Source organism: Pseudochaenichthys georgianus, chromosome 1, assembly GCF_902827115.2.
Source record: "Pseudochaenichthys georgianus chromosome 1, fPseGeo1.2, whole genome shotgun sequence".
NCBI lineage: Eukaryota > Metazoa > Chordata > Actinopteri > Perciformes > Channichthyidae > Pseudochaenichthys > Pseudochaenichthys georgianus.
In genome coordinates this window covers 42576058-42595630 of record NC_047503.1, presented here as the reverse complement: position 1 = coordinate 42595630, position 19573 = coordinate 42576058, and the positions used below count along the sequence as shown (strand labels likewise).

The 19573-nt window shown below is 44.0% G+C and overlaps 1 protein-coding gene across 1 annotated transcript in view; it reads left to right on the top strand.

Moving 5' to 3' along the window:
* LOC117450045 (heterogeneous nuclear ribonucleoprotein L-like) overlaps positions 1–19573 on the top strand; it is a 28777-nt gene extending 9204 nt beyond the window's left edge. Inside the window, exons 2-13 of the mRNA XM_071204787.1 lie at positions 6015–6133; positions 7847–8084; positions 13349–13436; positions 14097–14191; positions 14334–14406; positions 15401–15460; positions 15849–16081; positions 16184–16305; positions 16827–17025; positions 17605–17662; positions 17880–17978; positions 19379–19573. Of these exons, the coding sequence (XP_071060888.1) occupies positions 6015–6133; positions 7847–8084; positions 13349–13436; positions 14097–14191; positions 14334–14406; positions 15401–15460; positions 15849–16081; positions 16184–16305; positions 16827–17025; positions 17605–17662; positions 17880–17978; positions 19379–19434 (1440 nt within the window). The 3' untranslated portion in view covers positions 19435–19573. The remainder of the gene's footprint in view (positions 1–6014; positions 6134–7846; positions 8085–13348; positions 13437–14096; positions 14192–14333; positions 14407–15400; positions 15461–15848; positions 16082–16183; positions 16306–16826; positions 17026–17604; positions 17663–17879; positions 17979–19378) is intronic.

Sequence of the window (19573 nt, the reverse complement as noted above, 5' to 3'; positions counted from 1 at the left end):
TCTCTCAGGCAAAAAGCCCTTTCTTTCAAGATAAGATCCAATCTTCATATTCCAATCCCAAAAAACTATTTTCCATCTTCTCCTCCCTCCTGGATCCCCTCCAAAGCTTCCTCCCTTCTGTCAAGCGACTTTGTTAACCACTTTGAAAAAAAGGCTGATGATATTCGCTCTTATTTTTCTGACTCACCTCTACTCACCGCTGGGTCACCAGACCCTCCTTCCACCCGCACACTGACCTCCTTTTCCCCTCTCTCTCCAAGTGAGGTTCTTACCCTCATTACCTCTGCCCGCCCTACCACCTGTCCTCTGGACCCGATCCCTTCAAACCTCCTTCAGACTATCGCTCCTGATATTCTACCGTTTCTCACCCATTTCATCAACACTTCTCTAACGTCTGGTCACTTTCCAAACAGTCTCAAGGAGGCGAGAGTAAACCCTCTCCTGAAGAAACCCACTCTCGACCCGCCTGATGTTATAAACTACTGGCCTGTCTCTCTCCTCCCGTTCCTGTCTAAAACACTTGAACGCGCTGTCTTTAGACAGCTCTCCTGTTATCTCCATCAGAACAACCTTCTGGATCCGCACCAGTCTGGTTTCAAGGCAGGTCACTCCACAGAAACTGCCCTCCTTGCTGTCACTGAGGAACTGCACACGGCCAAAGCAGCCTCCCTCTCCTCTGTCATCATCCTGTTGGACCTGTCTGCTGCATTCGACACGGTGAACCATCAGATCCTCCTTCGCACTCTCCAAGAACTTGGAGTTTCAGGCTCTGCACTTTCCCTCCTCACCTCATACCTCAAAGACCGCACCTACAGGGTTACTTGGAGAGGGTCCGAGTCCGACCCTTGTCAATTAACTACAGGGGTCCCTCAGGGCTCTGTTCTTGGTCCCCTCCTCTTCTCCTTGTACACAAACTCTCTCGGATCTGTCATTAGCCCGCATGGTTTTTCATACCACTACTATGCTGACGACACCCAATTAATTCTGTCCTTTCCCCGCTCAGAGACCCAGGTCGTCGCACGCATCTCTGCTTGTCTAGCTGACATCTCTCAGTGGATGTCTGCTCATCACCTCAAGCTCAACCTTGACAAAACTGAACTGCTTTTCCTTCCGGGAAAAGATGGTCCCACTCTTGACCTGACAATCAACATCGGCACCTCTGTTGTTTCCCCGATCCAGACTGCAAGGAATCTGGGTGTGATCCTAGATAACAACCTGTCCTTCACTGCAAACATCGCTGCTACAACCCGCTGCTGCAGATACACGCTTTACAACATCAGGAGGACGCGTCCCCAGCTGACCCAGAAAGCCACGCAGGTTCTGGTCCAGGCTCTCGTCACCTCACGCCTAGACTACTGCAACTCCCTCCTGGCTGGTCTACCTGCATGTGCCATCCGACCTCTGCAGCTCATCCAGAATGCAGCGGCTCGTCTGGTCTTCAACCTTCCTAAATTCTCCCACACCACGCCGCTCCTCCGCTCCCTCCACTGGCTTCCGGTAACTGCTAGAATCCACTTCAAGACAATGGTACTTGCGTACCATGCTGCGATGGATCTGGCCCTTCCTACATCCAGGACATGGTTAAACCGTACACCCCAGCACGTGCACTCAGCTCTGCATCAACCAAACGACTCGCTGCACCCTCACTGCGAGGGGGACCCAAGTTCCCATCAGCAGAAACACGTGGGTTTGCTATCCTGGCTCCAAGATGGTGGAATGAGCTCCCATTGACATCAGGACAGCAGATAGCTTACACACCTTCCGGGAGAGACTGAAAACTCATCTCTTTCGACTCCACCTCGAGCGATAGAATTACTAACAAAGAACTGCTAACAGAGCACTTATATACTAACAAAGGGCTGGCTTATCTAAAGCCAGTTGAGCAGCACTTGAAATGTTTGGCTCTATGAAACCTGATGTATTTTATATGATTCTGTTTTCTTCAGGTTTGTTGGTTGAACGCACTTATTGTAAGTCGCTTTGGATAAAAGCGTCAGCTAAATGCAATGTAATGTAATAGGTTTTAGTGCATGTAAATGGTCTCCAGAGGGAGTTTCTCTCCCCCCCTGCCTGAAAGGCCTCAATTGGACTTTGTTTACTTCCATAAAATAATGACATCACTATGTGACACTCTCACTTCTAGTGCTGAAACACATTGTACGTGACACGGGACGGGACATCTCTAAGCGGTTGACCAATCCCAACGGAGCCGGCCAGCTAACCAATCAGAGCAGACTGGGCTCTGGTTTCAGACAGAGGGTGAAAAGAGGTTCTGCAGTATGAGAGAAATAAAGAGCTTTTTTTAACTATAGGCTATAAAATTAGATATGAATGTTAATGACACGGAATAAAAGTCAGACTAAATTAGCATGGTCAAGAAGACGTGTTTTGGGTCAAAAATGGAACGAATAGTTGAGTTTTGTTATTAGACAGCCAAATCCAATTCAAACCCAAATACTCAGATTCGGGAAAGCCCTAATCTAACGCATTGATCAATCATGTTATTTCAGTTTGCGTATAAAAAAAACTATAAAAGTGTGTTGAACCTCCTTCAGACATCGTAGAGCGAACACACACACACACACACACACACACACACACACACACACACACACACACACACACACACACACACACACACACACACACACACACACAGAGACCCACGTGCACACGCTGGGGTTTATAAATAATGTATCATTCTGCCGAGGTTGCCACTTTAAAAGCTCGTTAGCTCAGCAGTATACCGGGTAATGCTTACAGTGACATGTCAGGGAGGAAGAGGAGGAGGTGATGAAGATGACGCCTGCAGGAGGGAGGAGGAGGGTAGGAGGAAGAGGAGGAGGTGATGAAGATGAAGACAGCAAGAGGAGGAGGAGGAGGGTCGGACAGATTTGCAATGATACAGCGGCTTGTCTTGACAGGACGGGAGCAGCATGTCTTTGAATGCTCACCCTCAGACACACACACACACACACACACACACACACACACACACACACACACTAAATAAGACATGCATGCAGCAAAGAAAGCTGGCCTCAGTCATCACCATGGTGACCGAGCTGTTTGAGCCTCCACTGTACTCCTGTAGAGGAGAGACAACAGGAGGAGGAGGATCTAACGCTGCCACAAAGAGAAACTACGATGTGGGATGAGGACGATTACAGCGGAAGCACTGCTTTAGTCATTGGGGTTACGTTGGTTACATGACATGTTAGCTAGCTGAACACTTTCCAGTGATTTATGAAATGACTCACTTTAATCACGTTTAACGAAAGTAAAGCCCAGACACTAAAATCTTCCTTACTGTGTGCCGATAACATTTCAAGTTGATTTTGAATCGATCCGTCTCACTGCCTCAATGTCTGTGGGAGAACCTTTGCTTATGCTGTCGACTCGTGAGAACATCTCCAACACCTTTTCGTTCTTCTCAACGCTGTGCATGTTTCCACCACCTGCCGCTCGCTTGCTGTTGCTATAGCAGCCCTGCGTAGGTGCATTTGTGTGCACACTCGTCTGAAGGGACCTCAGTCTGTAAAGATTTGTATAACTTCATACGTTTTCTGTGAAGGGAGCTGCTGAAGTTTGAGGTTAACACCCACAGTCCACCACTGCAGCGAGACAGAAAAAGGCCCATGCAGACCAAAATAAAAAGCCACACGGGCTGCAGATAGTGTGATTGATAATAGCATGAGACAGTGGTCAGTTAATGCAAACATGTCTCACGCTGCTGCCGTCAACAGACTCCCATGTGTCGACTCTGCAGAAAATATGACATTTTATAGCACATCCCAGCTACTACTTTACCTGCCACTTCTCTGGTGTGACAGCTGCTGAGTGATGTTTGTGTTGATTGCTATTGTTGAGTTCGGTTGATTTTGGAAGATGCTCCATTTACAGTGCAATTTGTAAGATGCATGAAAAAAATATATAAAGAAAGGAATAACGTGTACAGATAAATGCAAGAGTACATACTGTAATAATCTTACATTAACTTGGATATGTCCAGAAGTAGAATAGGCAAATTGACATATAAGACAACCTATAATGAAGGAAACATTAAATACAAAAGCACACATAACTAATGCATATATGAAACAAATATACAAAATATTAAAGTAGAAACAATAATACATTTACCATATTTATACATGTTTTAGAAATACAGCCACACACTGCTTGCTCATTCAATATGTGTGGCCTTTTTTAAATCAGACATTACAGACATTTTATTTTGTGTAAACGAGGTCCATTACCCATACATTAAAAAAAAGAAAACCTGTAACAAGTCAGAACAAGGTTTGCTTACACAGATTTGGAGAATTCTTTACACGGCAAACGATATACAATAAAAGCCACTTCTCTGGTGTGACAGCTGATTAGTGATGTTTGTGTTGATTGTTACTGTTGAGTTTTGGAAGATGCTCCATGTACAGTGCAATTAGCAAAGTGTACGAGGCATGAGACACCTACATCTGTGCATGAACGAAAATAGTAAAAGAAAGGAAACGTGTCTTCATGAAGAGGTTAACAATCAGAGAGTGTTTCCTGCTGACGTCGGTGCTGAGAGTCTGAACCTGCTGCAGCAACACTGTTCAGACTGCAAAATCTGCAGCACTTCCTGAGAGCGACGGTTAACGCTCTGATATCTCACCATCGCCGTGAGAAGAGTTTTCCTTCTCACCTAGACTCAGTGCGTTCTTCAGTTTCCTGCGAAGACACAGCAACACCCTGTTAGTCACACCCACAACAAGACAGGACACTTGGTACATCCATCATATTAGAGCGTAGACCAACATTACTTTCTACGCCATGGACCGCAAATAAAAGCAGCCATTCGTTGATCACATTGAAGTGCAATATGAAGTGCGATGATTTAAAAAACGAAACCTTAATCATTCAAATTATATTCCATCAGAAGATTTAATCAGATTTAGCAACACAATTGTGTATCGTGATAATTTAGGATTTTATAATACAATTCTATTAAAAGACGATAAATCAGAATCGTTTCGATCAAGAAGGTTTACACATATGAGGAATTTGCTTTGTCTTAAAGGTCCCATGTCATGGCCATTTCTACTGATCATAATTCCATTGTTGAGGTCTACTAGAATAGATTTACATTGTTCAATTTTCCAACTCACATTGGTTTCTCAAACAGCATCTCTGTATAGTCTGTGTATTCACTCTCTGTCCTACACGGCTTGTTGGAGCTCCTGCCCCCCCCCCTCCCTGTGAGCCCAGTGTGCTCTGATTGGTCGGCGATACAGCGAGAACAAGCAAAACTCATCCTGAGCACACAAACACTCACAGCCGAAGTAAAAACAATAAGTGTGGCTTGATATTGAGTAAGAAAAAGGTTTATAACGCTGTGAGAATGGGTCTGCGGAGAGAATTTCTCCACGATCCCAACTCGTCTATTACCAGCATTCAGGGAGCTCTATGCAAGTCAATGGGACTCCCTGTTAGTTAGTCAAGGGATCCCGGTGCTCCACGCATTGGTCCATTTGGGCCAATCCGGTCATTTGTTGTTGATTTGGGTGTGCACACGTCACAGAACCCAGGAAGTAAACAATGGAAAAAGAAATCTCCTGGGGCAGCACAGACAGGTATTTTCTGTGTTAGAGTGTTACTCGCTACAGGGTGGACTTTGAGGGTTTGTGACTCTGCAGACCGTTTACATGCAGACAAACCTTCATAACACAAGGGGATGGGTAATAACCGGAAAAGCATGACATGGGCCCTTTAAATGGTGCATTCAAAGGCACAGAAAGAAGAATACGTTGTTGTTTTTTTAACTAAGAAGATTATTTGTTTTACTATTTAACAACTATTTTTCCGAAAATTATAGCAAATTACAAATAAAGACAGCATTTACACAAAATATAAATATGTTAGAAACCGAGTACAGTACTTTATATTAAACTATCGCCCTGCCGTGATCAAGCAACCTCAACAAAGCATGTGTTATTATTTACATTTATTTATTATTTGTCATTCCTCTGCAGAGCGGCGTGGACGACACTCACTGTATCCCCCCCTCCCCGGTGGTCCACGTCCGAGGGCTCTGTGACGCCGTGGTGGAGGCCGACCTGGTGGAGGCACTCGACAAGTTTGGCAACATCTGGTAACTTATTACACTTATTAGACTTTAATTAAATGGTTTTCCACGGTTAAATAAGAATACTAGACATAGCATTTTATGTAATGAGTATTTTTAAGTGCGCTGGAAAAACGGAAACGTTGACTTGAATTAAATTAATTAAATTTCACATATCTGTATTAGGTTAGTTGAAAGCAATAATATTAAGTTTAAACAATACAATATTAGGTTCAACTTAATAGTATTGCTTTCAACTAACCTAATACAGTTGTGTGAAATGTGTCAAGTCAACGTTTCCGTTTTTTTAGTGTACTTAAAAATACTCACTACATACAATGCAATGTCTAGTATTTGCATTTAACCTTGAACAGTCTCACACATTCTCATAAGATGTGTAACATGTTTGATTAAGTCTAGACTTCACCAACACAACTGTTTTAATTACTGAATCGACTATTACTGTCTGTATCCGGCTGCTCACACACATTAAATGGCTGAGGTGTTGAATTATGTACACATATTAGCCGGATATTGAGGTGCAGTCTGATGTGGTTTGCTGTCCATCAGAACAACATGATTTGCAGACATTCATCACACAACAAGCCTCTGCTGCCTCACCTGCAGATCATCAGGTTGTAATGCTCTCTCGCAGTCAAAACCTCACAAAGTCTTTTCTCCAGCATTGCCACTTCTTGTTGCGATCATAGCATCATTATCATAAGAATAATTCAACGCCATTTTGAACAGATCAAAAGAGCTGAGGCGTTCACATTGATGATACTAACCATCATGAATCAACTGCAGCACACAGCCATAAAAGAGGAAGCCAGAGTGAGGAGGATTATGTAAAAGCGAGCCACGTTTATTTTGAGGAGGCAGCATTTTCCTGTGAGCTGGGGATTTAAAAAGCTCTCAGATTACAGAGCCAGTATCCATATGTAAATATCACTGGCATCTCTTTTAGCAGTTAAGCAGTTTTTATTCAGGAATTTGGTTGATATTAAAAATAATTTTCCTTTTTATTTTGGTAACTTCTGATCATTGTTCGACCTTTTTGACAATACATACAAAGGAATTGACAGTCAACAATATTGGACTCTTCGATAAATCTTGTAAAACTTGTATTTTTAGCATCTAATCTTTTTAAATAATATACCTACTTTCCATAGAGCTCTAAAACAAAAAACAGCAGCTTTAACCTGGAGCTTGCACTTACACAAAGACTGGCAAGCGAAGTTTATTTACACACCACATTGGAGAAAACACAAAACCGACAATTCAAACTGCTTTACGAAAAAACAATCGGACATAGGATAACAAAGACACAATATGACTTAAAGGGGACCTATCATGCAAAATGCACTTGTTGATGTCTTTTACGGCTTTATACCCAAAATCAGCACTTTTGAAACAGGAAGTGAAATAGAGGGATATGAGGCATGGCTAGAATGAGTGATCTGTTTGGTGTTTGGAGCAAAACACTTCATAGACATATATATTATATATGTGAGACCTATGCTATTGCCTAAAAATAGCATGATTGGTGCACTTTAATTGAAGTCAATAAAAAGCCAAGAGAATGAAAACAAATACAAGCTTGAATAGATTAAGACAGGTATAAAACGCACACAAAAGTTACAGTGCAGTGTTAGATACTTATTTGATTTAATAAAAGGCAGCAGGACCCAGAAAAAACCTCAACCTTGATTTAGTACCTCTCTTTCTCTCTGGTTTTAGTTACGTGATGATGATGCCGTTTAAGCGCCAGGCCCTGGTGGAGTTCGACAGCGTGGAGAGTGCCGAGCGCTGCGTGTCGAGTGGAAATCGTGATGCGGTTTGCATCGCCGAGCAGCAGGCCTTCTTCAACTTCTCCACCAGCCAGAGGATCACCAGACCCACCAACATAGACGACCCCAGCAGCGGGAACAAAGTCCTGCTGCTGTCCGTCCAGAACCCGCTGTACCCCGTCACCACCGTGAGTCCAGAACCTCCTGTTCCTTATTTACCACAACTACTGTATATCAGCTGAACCTCCACCACCGTGAGTCCAGAACCTCCTGTTCCTTATTTACCACAACTACCGTATATCAGCTGAACCTCCACTACCGTGAGTCCAGAACCTCCTGTTCCTTATTTACCACAACTACTGTATATCAGCTGAACCTCCATCACCGTGAGTCCAGAACCTCTTGTTCCTTATTTACCACAACTACTGTATATCAGCTGAACCTCCACCACCGTGAGTCCAGAACCTCCTGTTCCTTATTTACCACAACTACCGTATATCAGCTGAACCTCCACCACCGTGAGTCCAGAACCTCTTGTTCCTTATTTACCACAACTACTGTATATCAGCTGAACCTCTACCACCGTGAGTCCAGAACCTCCTGTTCCTTATTTACCACAACTACTGTATATCAGCTGAACCTCCACCACCGTGAGTCCAGAACCTCCTGTTCCTTATTTACCACAACTACCATATATCAGCTGAACCTCCACTACCGTGAGTCCAGAACCTCCTGTTCCTTATTTACCACAACTACTGTATATCAGCTGAACCTCCATCACCGTGAGTCCAGAACCTCTTGTTCCTTATTTACCACAACTACTGTATATCAGCTGAACCTCCACCACCGTGAGTCCAGAACCTCCTGTTCCTTATTTACCACAACTACCGTATATCAGCTGAACCTCCACCACCGTGAGTCCAGAACCTCTTGTTCCTTATTTACCACAACTACTGTATATCAGCTGAACCTCTACCACCGTGAGTCCAGAACCTCCTGTTCCTTATTTACCACAACTACTGTATATCAGCTGAACCTCCATCACCGTGAGTCCAGAACCTCCTGTTCCTTATTTACCACAACTACTGTATATCAGCTGCACCTCCACCACCGTGAGTCCAGAACCTCCTGTTCCTTATTGACCACAACTACTGTATATCAGCTGAACCTCCACCACCGTGAGTCCAGAACCTCCTGTTCCTTATTTACCACAACTACCGTATATCAGCTGAACCTCCACCACCGTGAGTCCAGAACCTCCTGTTCCTTATTGACCACAACTACTGTATATCAGCTGAACCTCCACCACCGTGAGTCCAGAACCTCCTGTTCCTTATTTACCACAACTACCGTATATCAGCTGAACCTCCACCACCGTGAGTCCAGAACCTCCTGTTCCTTATTGACCACAACTACTGTATATCAGCTGCACCTCCATCACCGTGAGTCCAGAACCTCCTGTTCCTTATTTACCACAACTACTGTATATCAGCTGAACCTCCATCACCGTGAGTCCAGAACCTCTTGTTCCTTATTTACCACAACTACTGTATATCAGCTGAACCTCCACCACCGTGAGTCCAGAACCTCCTGTTCCTTATTTACCACAACTACTGTATATCAGCTGAACCTCCATCACCGTGAGTCCAGAACCTCCTGTTCCTTATTGACCACAACTACTGTATATCAGCTGAACCTCCATCACGGTGAGTCCAGAACCTCCTGTTCCTTATTGACCACAACTACTGTATATCAGCTGAACCTCCATCACGGTGAGTCCAGAACCTCCTGTTCCTTATTGACCACAACTACCGTATATCAGCTGAACCTCCACCACCGTGAGTCCAGAACCTCCTGTTCCTTATTGACCACAACTACTGTATATCAGCTGAACCTCCATCACCGTGAGTCCAGAACCTCCTGTTCCTTATTTACCACAACTACTGTATATCAGCTGAACCTCCACCACCGTGAGTCCAGAACCTCCTGTTCCTTATTGACCACAACTACTGTATATCAGCTGCACCTCCATCACCGTGAGTCCAGAACCTCCTGTTCCTTATTTACCACAACTACTGTATATCAGCTGAACCTCCATCACCGTGAGTCCAGAACCTCCTGTTCCTTATTGACCACAACTACTGTATATCAGCTGCACCTCCATCACCGTGAGTCCAGAACCTCCTGTTCCTTATTTACCACAACTACCGTATATCAGCTGAACCTCCACTACCGTGAGTCCAGAACCTCCTGTTCCTTATTTACCACAACTACTGTATATCAGCTGAACCTCCATCACCGTGAGTCCAGAACCTCTTGTTCCTTATTTACCACAACTACTGTATATCAGCTGAACCTCCACCACCGTGAGTCCAGAACCTCCTGTTCCTTATTTACCACAACTACCGTATATCAGCTGAACCTCCACCACCGTGAGTCCAGAACCTCTTGTTCCTTATTTACCACAACTACTGTATATCAGCTGAACCTCTACCACCGTGAGTCCAGAACCTCCTGTTCCTTATTTACCACAACTACTGTATATCAGCTGAACCTCCACCACCGTGAGTCCAGAACCTCCTGTTCCTTATTTACCACAACTACCATATATCAGCTGAACCTCCACTACCGTGAGTCCAGAACCTCCTGTTCCTTATTTACCACAACTACTGTATATCAGCTGAACCTCCATCACCGTGAGTCCAGAACCTCTTGTTCCTTATTTACCACAACTACTGTATATCAGCTGAACCTCCACCACCGTGAGTCCAGAACCTCCTGTTCCTTATTTACCACAACTACCGTATATCAGCTGAACCTCCACCACCGTGAGTCCAGAACCTCTTGTTCCTTATTTACCACAACTACTGTATATCAGCTGAACCTCTACCACCGTGAGTCCAGAACCTCCTGTTCCTTATTTACCACAACTACTGTATATCAGCTGAACCTCCATCACCGTGAGTCCAGAACCTCCTGTTCCTTATTTACCACAACTACTGTATATCAGCTGCACCTCCACCACCGTGAGTCCAGAACCTCCTGTTCCTTATTGACCACAACTACTGTATATCAGCTGAACCTCCACCACCGTGAGTCCAGAACCTCCTGTTCCTTATTTACCACAACTACCGTATATCAGCTGAACCTCCACCACCGTGAGTCCAGAACCTCCTGTTCCTTATTGACCACAACTACTGTATATCAGCTGAACCTCCACCACCGTGAGTCCAGAACCTCCTGTTCCTTATTTACCACAACTACCGTATATCAGCTGAACCTCCACCACCGTGAGTCCAGAACCTCCTGTTCCTTATTGACCACAACTACTGTATATCAGCTGCACCTCCATCACCGTGAGTCCAGAACCTCCTGTTCCTTATTTACCACAACTACTGTATATCAGCTGAACCTCCATCACCGTGAGTCCAGAACCTCTTGTTCCTTATTTACCACAACTACTGTATATCAGCTGAACCTCCACCACCGTGAGTCCAGAACCTCCTGTTCCTTATTTACCACAACTACTGTATATCAGCTGAACCTCCATCACCGTGAGTCCAGAACCTCCTGTTCCTTATTGACCACAACTACTGTATATCAGCTGAACCTCCATCACGGTGAGTCCAGAACCTCCTGTTCCTTATTGACCACAACTACTGTATATCAGCTGAACCTCCATCACGGTGAGTCCAGAACCTCCTGTTCCTTATTGACCACAACTACCGTATATCAGCTGAACCTCCACCACCGTGAGTCCAGAACCTCCTGTTCCTTATTGACCACAACTACTGTATATCAGCTGAACCTCCATCACCGTGAGTCCAGAACCTCCTGTTCCTTATTTACCACAACTACTGTATATCAGCTGAACCTCCACCACCGTGAGTCCAGAACCTCCTGTTCCTTATTGACCACAACTACTGTATATCAGCTGCACCTCCATCACCGTGAGTCCAGAACCTCCTGTTCCTTATTTACCACAACTACTGTATATCAGCTGAACCTCCATCACCGTGAGTCCAGAACCTCCTGTTCCTTATTGACCACAACTACTGTATATCAGCTGCACCTCCATCACCGTGAGTCCAGAACCTCCTGTTCCTTATTGACCTGAACTACCGTTGTGGCGGCTATATTCCCATTGAATACGGCCGCTCTGAGGCTAAACTTCGCTCATTATTGTGACGCGTATAAATAATAAAGTCTGCTCTGTACTTGATGGTTTCAGGATATTTAATATAGTAAATCAAAACAATAAACAAACTGAATAATATATCAGAATTAAGCTCAGCCCCATTGCCATGCTACTAAACCTCCACACACCCTGAGTCCAGCTGAACCTCCTCCATCAGCACCCTGAGTCCAGCTGAACCTCCATCAGCACCCTGAGTCCAGCTGAACCTCCTCCATCAGCACCCCGAGTCCAGCTGAACCTCCATCAGCACCCTGAGTCCAGCTGAACCTCCATCAGCACCCTGAGTCCAGCTGAACCTCCATCAGCACCCTGAGTCCAGCTGAGCCTCCATCAGCACCCTGAGTCCAGCTGAGCCTCCATCAGCACCCTGAGTCCAGCTGAACCTCCATCAGCACCCTGAGTCCAGCTGAGCCTCCATCAGCACCCTGAGTCCAGCTGAACCTCCATCAGCACCCTGAGTCCAGCTGAGCCTCCATCAGCACCCTGAGTCCAGCTGAACCTCCATCAGCACCCTGAGTCCAGCTGAACCTCCATCAGCACCCTGAGTCCAGCTGAACCTCCATCAGCACCCTGAGTCCAGCTGAGCCTCCATCAGCACCCTGAGTCCAGCTGAGCCTCCATCAGCACCCTGAGTCCAGCTGAGCCTCCATCAGCACCCTGAGTCCAGCTGAGCCTCCATCAGCACCCTGAGTCCAGCTGAGCCTCCATAACCAGAGCTTTATTGAGTTGAATTATCTCTACTTCCATTTCAAAATCCCCCCCCCCATCCATCCATCTATGAGACCCGTATCTTACCTACAGTATAATGCACTATATGAAGACAAGATTAGTTGACATGTGGAAATGTTGTTGCTGCAGCAGCAGAACACAAAACAAGGCATTGCACATAATAACAAATTAAAAGAGTAGAAATAAACAATTCTAACATCTAAACATCTCAAAATAGAAATAGAAATAAACCATCATGGAGTAAGAAAAAACACAGATGACCGTGAAGATAAAAAATCCATAAACTGCCTGACAATTAAAATCACTATTGAAGCGGCCATTTTTCTGTTAACACGATATAAGCAGGATATTATTTACATCAAGTGTGATGAATATACTTATGATGCATGATTAAGACTTGCACTTGGACATAGACATGTATATATATTTAATCGATTATTATCTTTTCTCATATCTGTGTATACTCTGTGTCTTACCATATCTTATTGTTGTTATTTTTATTCATACTGTTCTTGTTTCTCTCAGGATGTCCTGTACACCGTCTGTAACCCGATCGTTAACGTCCTGCGCATCGTGATCTTCAAACGCAACGGCATCCAGGCCATGGTGGAATATCCTTATGCATCATTATTTATTTATTGTACTTTCTAGAATATACTTAGTTCCATTTCACCCATGAAATACAGTTTACCGGTAATTCTATTGAAGCTGCAGTTAAAGGGGCCGAGCCTTTTTTGGTTTTCCCTTTCATGGTGTCATATAGGTTTTTGTAGTAGTCTGCAAAGGTTGGAGGGAGTGTCTCTCCCTCACACTCCCCCCTGCCTGAAACGCTTCCATTGGACTCCTTTGTTTACATAGTGACATCACCATGTAACACTCGCGCTTCTATTGGCTAGCGCTCCAACACATTGTACGTGATAGGCTAAGGGGCGGGACATCTCTAAGCAGGTTGACCAATCACAACAGAGCCGGCAGCTAACCAATCAGAGCAGACTGGTCTCTGGGCTTTTTGAACATTAAAGCATGGAGACATGTCACAGTGGAGACACACAATACAAATATGGACGTGAACATTTGCAGAATAGGGCCCAGCATATTTATCTTCACTGTTAATGCAGTAGATAGAATATGATGATGTGCGCATTTAAAGTCATTTAAGATCTACTGAAGCTGACAGTAGACCTTTTGAGGACAGTGGAGGTCGTGTTTCTCTCCTCTGATTGGCTGTCTGATGTTTATAATGATGAGTCACCCTTAACAAGCTCGTTAACATTTGAGTCAGTGGAGGACGCTCAGAAGGCCAAGCTGGCTCTGAACGGTGCCGACATCTACGCCGGCTGCTGCACGCTCAAGATCGAGTACGCTCGGGTAAACACACACACACACACATACACACACACAGGGCTCCGGACAAACACACACTCAGGTGCATGCACACACACACAGCCTCAGTCTCAAGCCCACGCACACACACCCACCCAGAGGTGCTGTGCTCTGTCGCCCCCTGCAGCCCAACAGACTGAACGTCGTCCGCAACGACAACAGCAGCTGGGATTACACCAAACCCTTCCTCCTGCAGCGAGGTAGGACACCACACACACACACACACACACACACACACACACACACACACACACACACACACACACACACACACACACACACACACACACACACACACACTAGGAAGAAGGGCTTTTAAGAGGCTATTTCACTTGTGAATATGGCCCTAGGTGCTGAATTCAAAAGTGTGATCCGATCCAAATGTTTAGCAAGGTGAGAAATCAAGACACATCTGCAAAAAGAGTTATAGACACATAGAAAATGTAATAACTATTTAAACATGCAAACATAGAGAGGAGATATGTATCATGTAAACACTCCAAACCAGGATACTAATATGCATTTGAACACACTCATATACTTATTAAATATATGTCATACAATCCACTCCAGTCACATAGGTTTCAACCTAGTCTTGTTAGATCTGTATATAATGTGATAAAATGCTCAACTGCTTTGCACATGTCGTCCTAAAGGGACGATATAATGTTCTAGTTATGCATTCACATCACTAAATGGCGGCAGTGAGATGCAGATAAATGATTCCTGGTGTGAAGGTTGACTTGAGGCTCAGTGAGCTCTGCCTGGAGACTCAGAGGTTAAACTGCAGCCTGAAGGTGGTGCTGGGGAGGCTGCAAATAGATTTCCATCACAGAGGGAGCGCTCGCTTTCCCCACCCGCTGCTAAACCCGACCATTACACCAAGACACACTTCACCCTGTGTGTGTGTGTGTGTGTGTGTGTGTGTGTGGTGTGTTGTGGGTGTGTGTGTGTGTGTGTGTGTGTGTGTGTGTGTGTGTGTGTGTGTGTGTGTGTGTGTGTGTGTGGTGTGTGTGTGTCCGAGAGAGAGAGAGGAGAGAGAGAGAAGAGAGGATGAGAGAGAGGAGAGACGAGATGAGAGAGGGAGAGAGAGAGAGAGAGAGAGAGAGAGAGAGAGAGAGAGAGAGAGAGACTAGCAACAACCGTTCTGTCAGCTGTTATTAGGTTAAGGTTTTGTGTTTGTGTGTGTTACAGAGCGGGGGAAAGGGAGGCATCGTCAGGCCCATCCTGGGCGAGATCCATCCAATGGCTATGGTACAGTCTGTTTTCAAAGATTCAAAGGCTTTATTTTCATATGTAAGGTAGCTACATTGTAGTTATTAAAGATAAGTTAAGTACCAGGCTCCTTCAACAATCCAACATAAATATCTATAAGACATAAAACAATAAAACAAATAAAAAAGGAAGTGCAAATAGTGAAATGTGGTCCGATTTGCCAAATGGAGGGTGAGGTAGAGCTTTAAATCCATGTTGGAAAGGGGAATAAACATGGTCCACCGTGCTGCTGGTATCTCAGCTAGTGTCTCAGCTTACCCCTCTTGTCTACCCCTTTTCCTCCTGATCCCTGACATTCCTGCAGTGTGTCTAAATGTTATAATATGAGGTTTATGGTCTAACCTTGGAGTTGTGTGCATCTCTTCAGGCCAACACTGCCCCCTACTGCCTCTGCCTGGCAACAGCAGGTACAGGAGGAGCAGTGAGGAGGTGCACGACATGATAACCTACCCGCTGCTACACCATAAGACCTCCTCTTCCTCCTCCTACATGGACCACCCCGCCTCCAGCTCAGTGGCCATGGTGAGCGGCCTCCATCCTGCAAAGATGAACTGCAGCCACATCTTCAACATCTTCTGTCTTTACGGCAACGTGGAGAAGGTGCTCATATTTTGGAATAAACAGGAAACTATGTAATTGTGTCACCTGTCATAAATGTGGAAGAAATAATCTTAAACCTGACCTGATTGGTTGTGTTTGCAGGTGAAGTTCATGAAGAGTGTTGCTGGCACGGCATTGGTGGAGATGGGGGATGAGTACGCCGTGGATCGAGCTGTGACTCACCTCAACACCATCAAAGTGTTTGGCAAAAAACTCAATGTCTGGTGAGTCCTGATATCTTAATGCATGCTGACCAAAATGACATGACATGAATCTTACTGATTCTAACAACCTGCTGACCTTTCTTTTTGCTTGCAACCATCAGAACAAAATGTCACTGAAATAGAAGTAAACAGAATGTAATATGATTTTATAATAGTGATAGCAAACTATGAGAACAAGATCATCAATACATATCTGTACAGTATATGCAATCATGAGTGCAAAATATCACTAAAATATGAGGAAGAAAAAAATCAACATATAGATATTGAATAGATTTTGATTATCTTCTTCTAATAGTTTGCTGTCACGATAACAAAGTCATAATAATGTATGTATACATTTTGTTTTGCTCTTTAACAACTGGAATATTACTACCACCAACTGTTTATAAATTATACTAAAACAAGCATTCAGTCCTGTTTTTATTCAAATGTTCTGGTAATTTAGTACAACTTTTTGGTTTTGCATGTTTTTGTTTATACTGTCTCCTTCCATATTTCCTCCTCCCTTCTCCTCTCAGTGTGTCCAAGCAGCAGGCGGTGATTCCCAGTCAGGTGTTTGAGCTGACGGATGGCAGCAGCAGCTATCAGGACTTCAATCTGACCAGAAACAACCGCTTCAGCAGCTCACAGAGCAGCAGGAACATCATCCAGCCGCCTGCCGCCGTGCTGCACTTCTACAACGCCCCGCCCACCCTCACCGAACACCAGCTGCACAAGGTGAGGTCACACCTGCATGAGGGGTTTTAATGGTTTGACATGTTGGATGAGCTTTCTGAAGAGGTGTAAACTGAGAAAAGTAAAGGGGCCCAGGATTGAGCTCTGTGGGACACCTTCAGTAATTAGATGCAGTTTTAAGAGCACTTGACATATTGAATACATTTGTTTGGAATTTGAGATGTATTTTCTCAGATATTGAGGATACTTCTCCACATCATATCCATTGTATGTTTAACTTCAACCATTTAAAACATCAAAACAGCAGCTTTGAATCATGACCTGCTAAATTCGTATTCCTTCTCAAGCAAATACGTATTTAAAGATGTTATACTGTGTTTTGTTTCTATAATAATGTGACAGATGTATAAAATAATTCAAATGTCAAAATCACAGGGTTTTTTGCGCATGTACTTATTTCCCCTAAATTCTACATTACAGGTAGAAAGTGCAACACTAGTAGGACCTATACAAGCAGATCCACGATAGAATGTAATCTTCCTTTGAAGGCAGAAAATAAAAAGCAGGAACAATTGTTTTCATTAAAACACTCTGACCTCTCTCCCCTTTTCTCATCTGCAGCTCTGTACTGAACACAACGTTCCCATCTTCACCAAGTTCAAGATCTTCGATGCGAAACGTGAGTTTGAGCAATCACACAACAGATGAGGAGCTGAAGCATAAATCTCAATAATGTTTTATAGATGAACACAGGTATTGTAAAATAGAGATCTTTCAACTGAGACATATTTTCTTCTGTTCCAATTTTTCCTGCTTCCTCATTGTTTTCCTCCTCCTCCTCCTCCTCCTCCTCCTCCTCCTCCTCCTCCTCCTCCTCCTCTTCTTACTCCCAGCAGCCAGCTCTAAGACTCTATCTGGTCTGCTGGAGTTTGACAATAAAACTGAAGCTGTGGAGGCTCTGACCGTCCTCAACCATCATCAGATCAGAATACCAAGTAAGTTCTCGACTGACACATTCTGATTAAACAGTAGGATATGTTCTGGGCGTGGTGATCAATAAACCAAGTTTACCAAAAACGTTTTATTACTGCATCACCTTGACAAACACTAAACAGTGTATCGGTGTGCTCAGCAAATTCCACCTCACTGACAACAGGAACGATCTGCAGTCACTGCTGTTCATTAAGAAATCATTTTGAAATTGTTCTTTTCTATCAGACAGAAAGAGAAGAGGCAGACTTCCTCAAATATCAACTGTGGGTGTGATGATGCATTTAAAGAATCTCTATTATCTTCTTTACCTTGGAGTCACTGCAATGATATACTTAGTATGTTGACAACGAGTGAAAGTATTGCATGCTAACATGTATTACCATTCTTTGATGTATTTAGTAAATTAGTATGCTCACACAAGCATTCATCTCGACGCACAGTTGGCCGTTGTTTTGAAGGATGAAGTGAAATGGTTTTTTACTTCATCCTTCACTCAGAGCACAGACCTCCATCAAAGCCACAACGCCCTTTGTTCAATATACACAAAAGTGAATATTCATTTGTGCATCAGAAATACTGTGCGCTCCGATATTTAATGGGCTGTTCCTCGGCACCTGCTACAACCTTTCACCTTGTCTAAAACAAATTCATTATCCAGCATACAAACAGACAACAAACAAAAACATAACCTCCACCAACAGTGAGAGTTCATATGATCACATGACCAAGACATATCTCATACTGGTGGAAAAAGACAAACATGTTATGAACTTTAGCTGCTGGCTGGACTCAGGAGGTGACGTCATCCAGCATCAAGCAGCACTACCTGTGTTCAGCACTAGATGTCAGGCTCGAACAGACCTGGTATAAAAACAAACAACAACAACAGGAACAGAGGGGACAACCTCTCTGCTGGGATGAAGGTTGAGCATGTTACATGATGTTTGCCTGTCAAATAGACTCATTGTGTTGATTGTATCTGACAAAAACATTTCACACAATGAGCAGTTTTTTCCTTAAAAACATTGTATAGACTTGTGCAGAAACAAACCCACCCAATCATCACCTTTGACCCACTAGACGTTTAATGGATTTTCTCATTTCTTTACATTTTGCAGCTTTAAGATGCCTTGTCCTAAGCAACAATCTGTATATTCAAAAAGCATAAACAAATGTAGAAGATACATATAGAGCACAATGGACAAACCGGTTACAAAGTGAATCTGGAGTTTTCTTTCACCTTTTGTCGAGCACCCTAACACTTTTTGAGCCAGGAGTAAGGGGCCAACTATGAACATTTTGTATAGCAACAGAAAATCCCTTCTCAATGTGCTTTTAACAGTGTTTGTTTTTATTAATATGTATTTCTCTCTCTCTCTCTCTCTCTCTCTCTAACCTACAGACAGCTCAAACCCCTTCACCCTGAAACTCTGCTTCTCCACCTCCTCCCATCTGTGAGCCCGAAACAAGATGGCCGCCACCGTTCAGCCAAGCCCTCCTTGGCGAATCAGAGGAGAAGTTTTATTATTTCAAAGAAAAGAAAATGAGGGACAGAACATTTGAGATGTTGCTGTGAACTGTTTGAATGGTTGATATG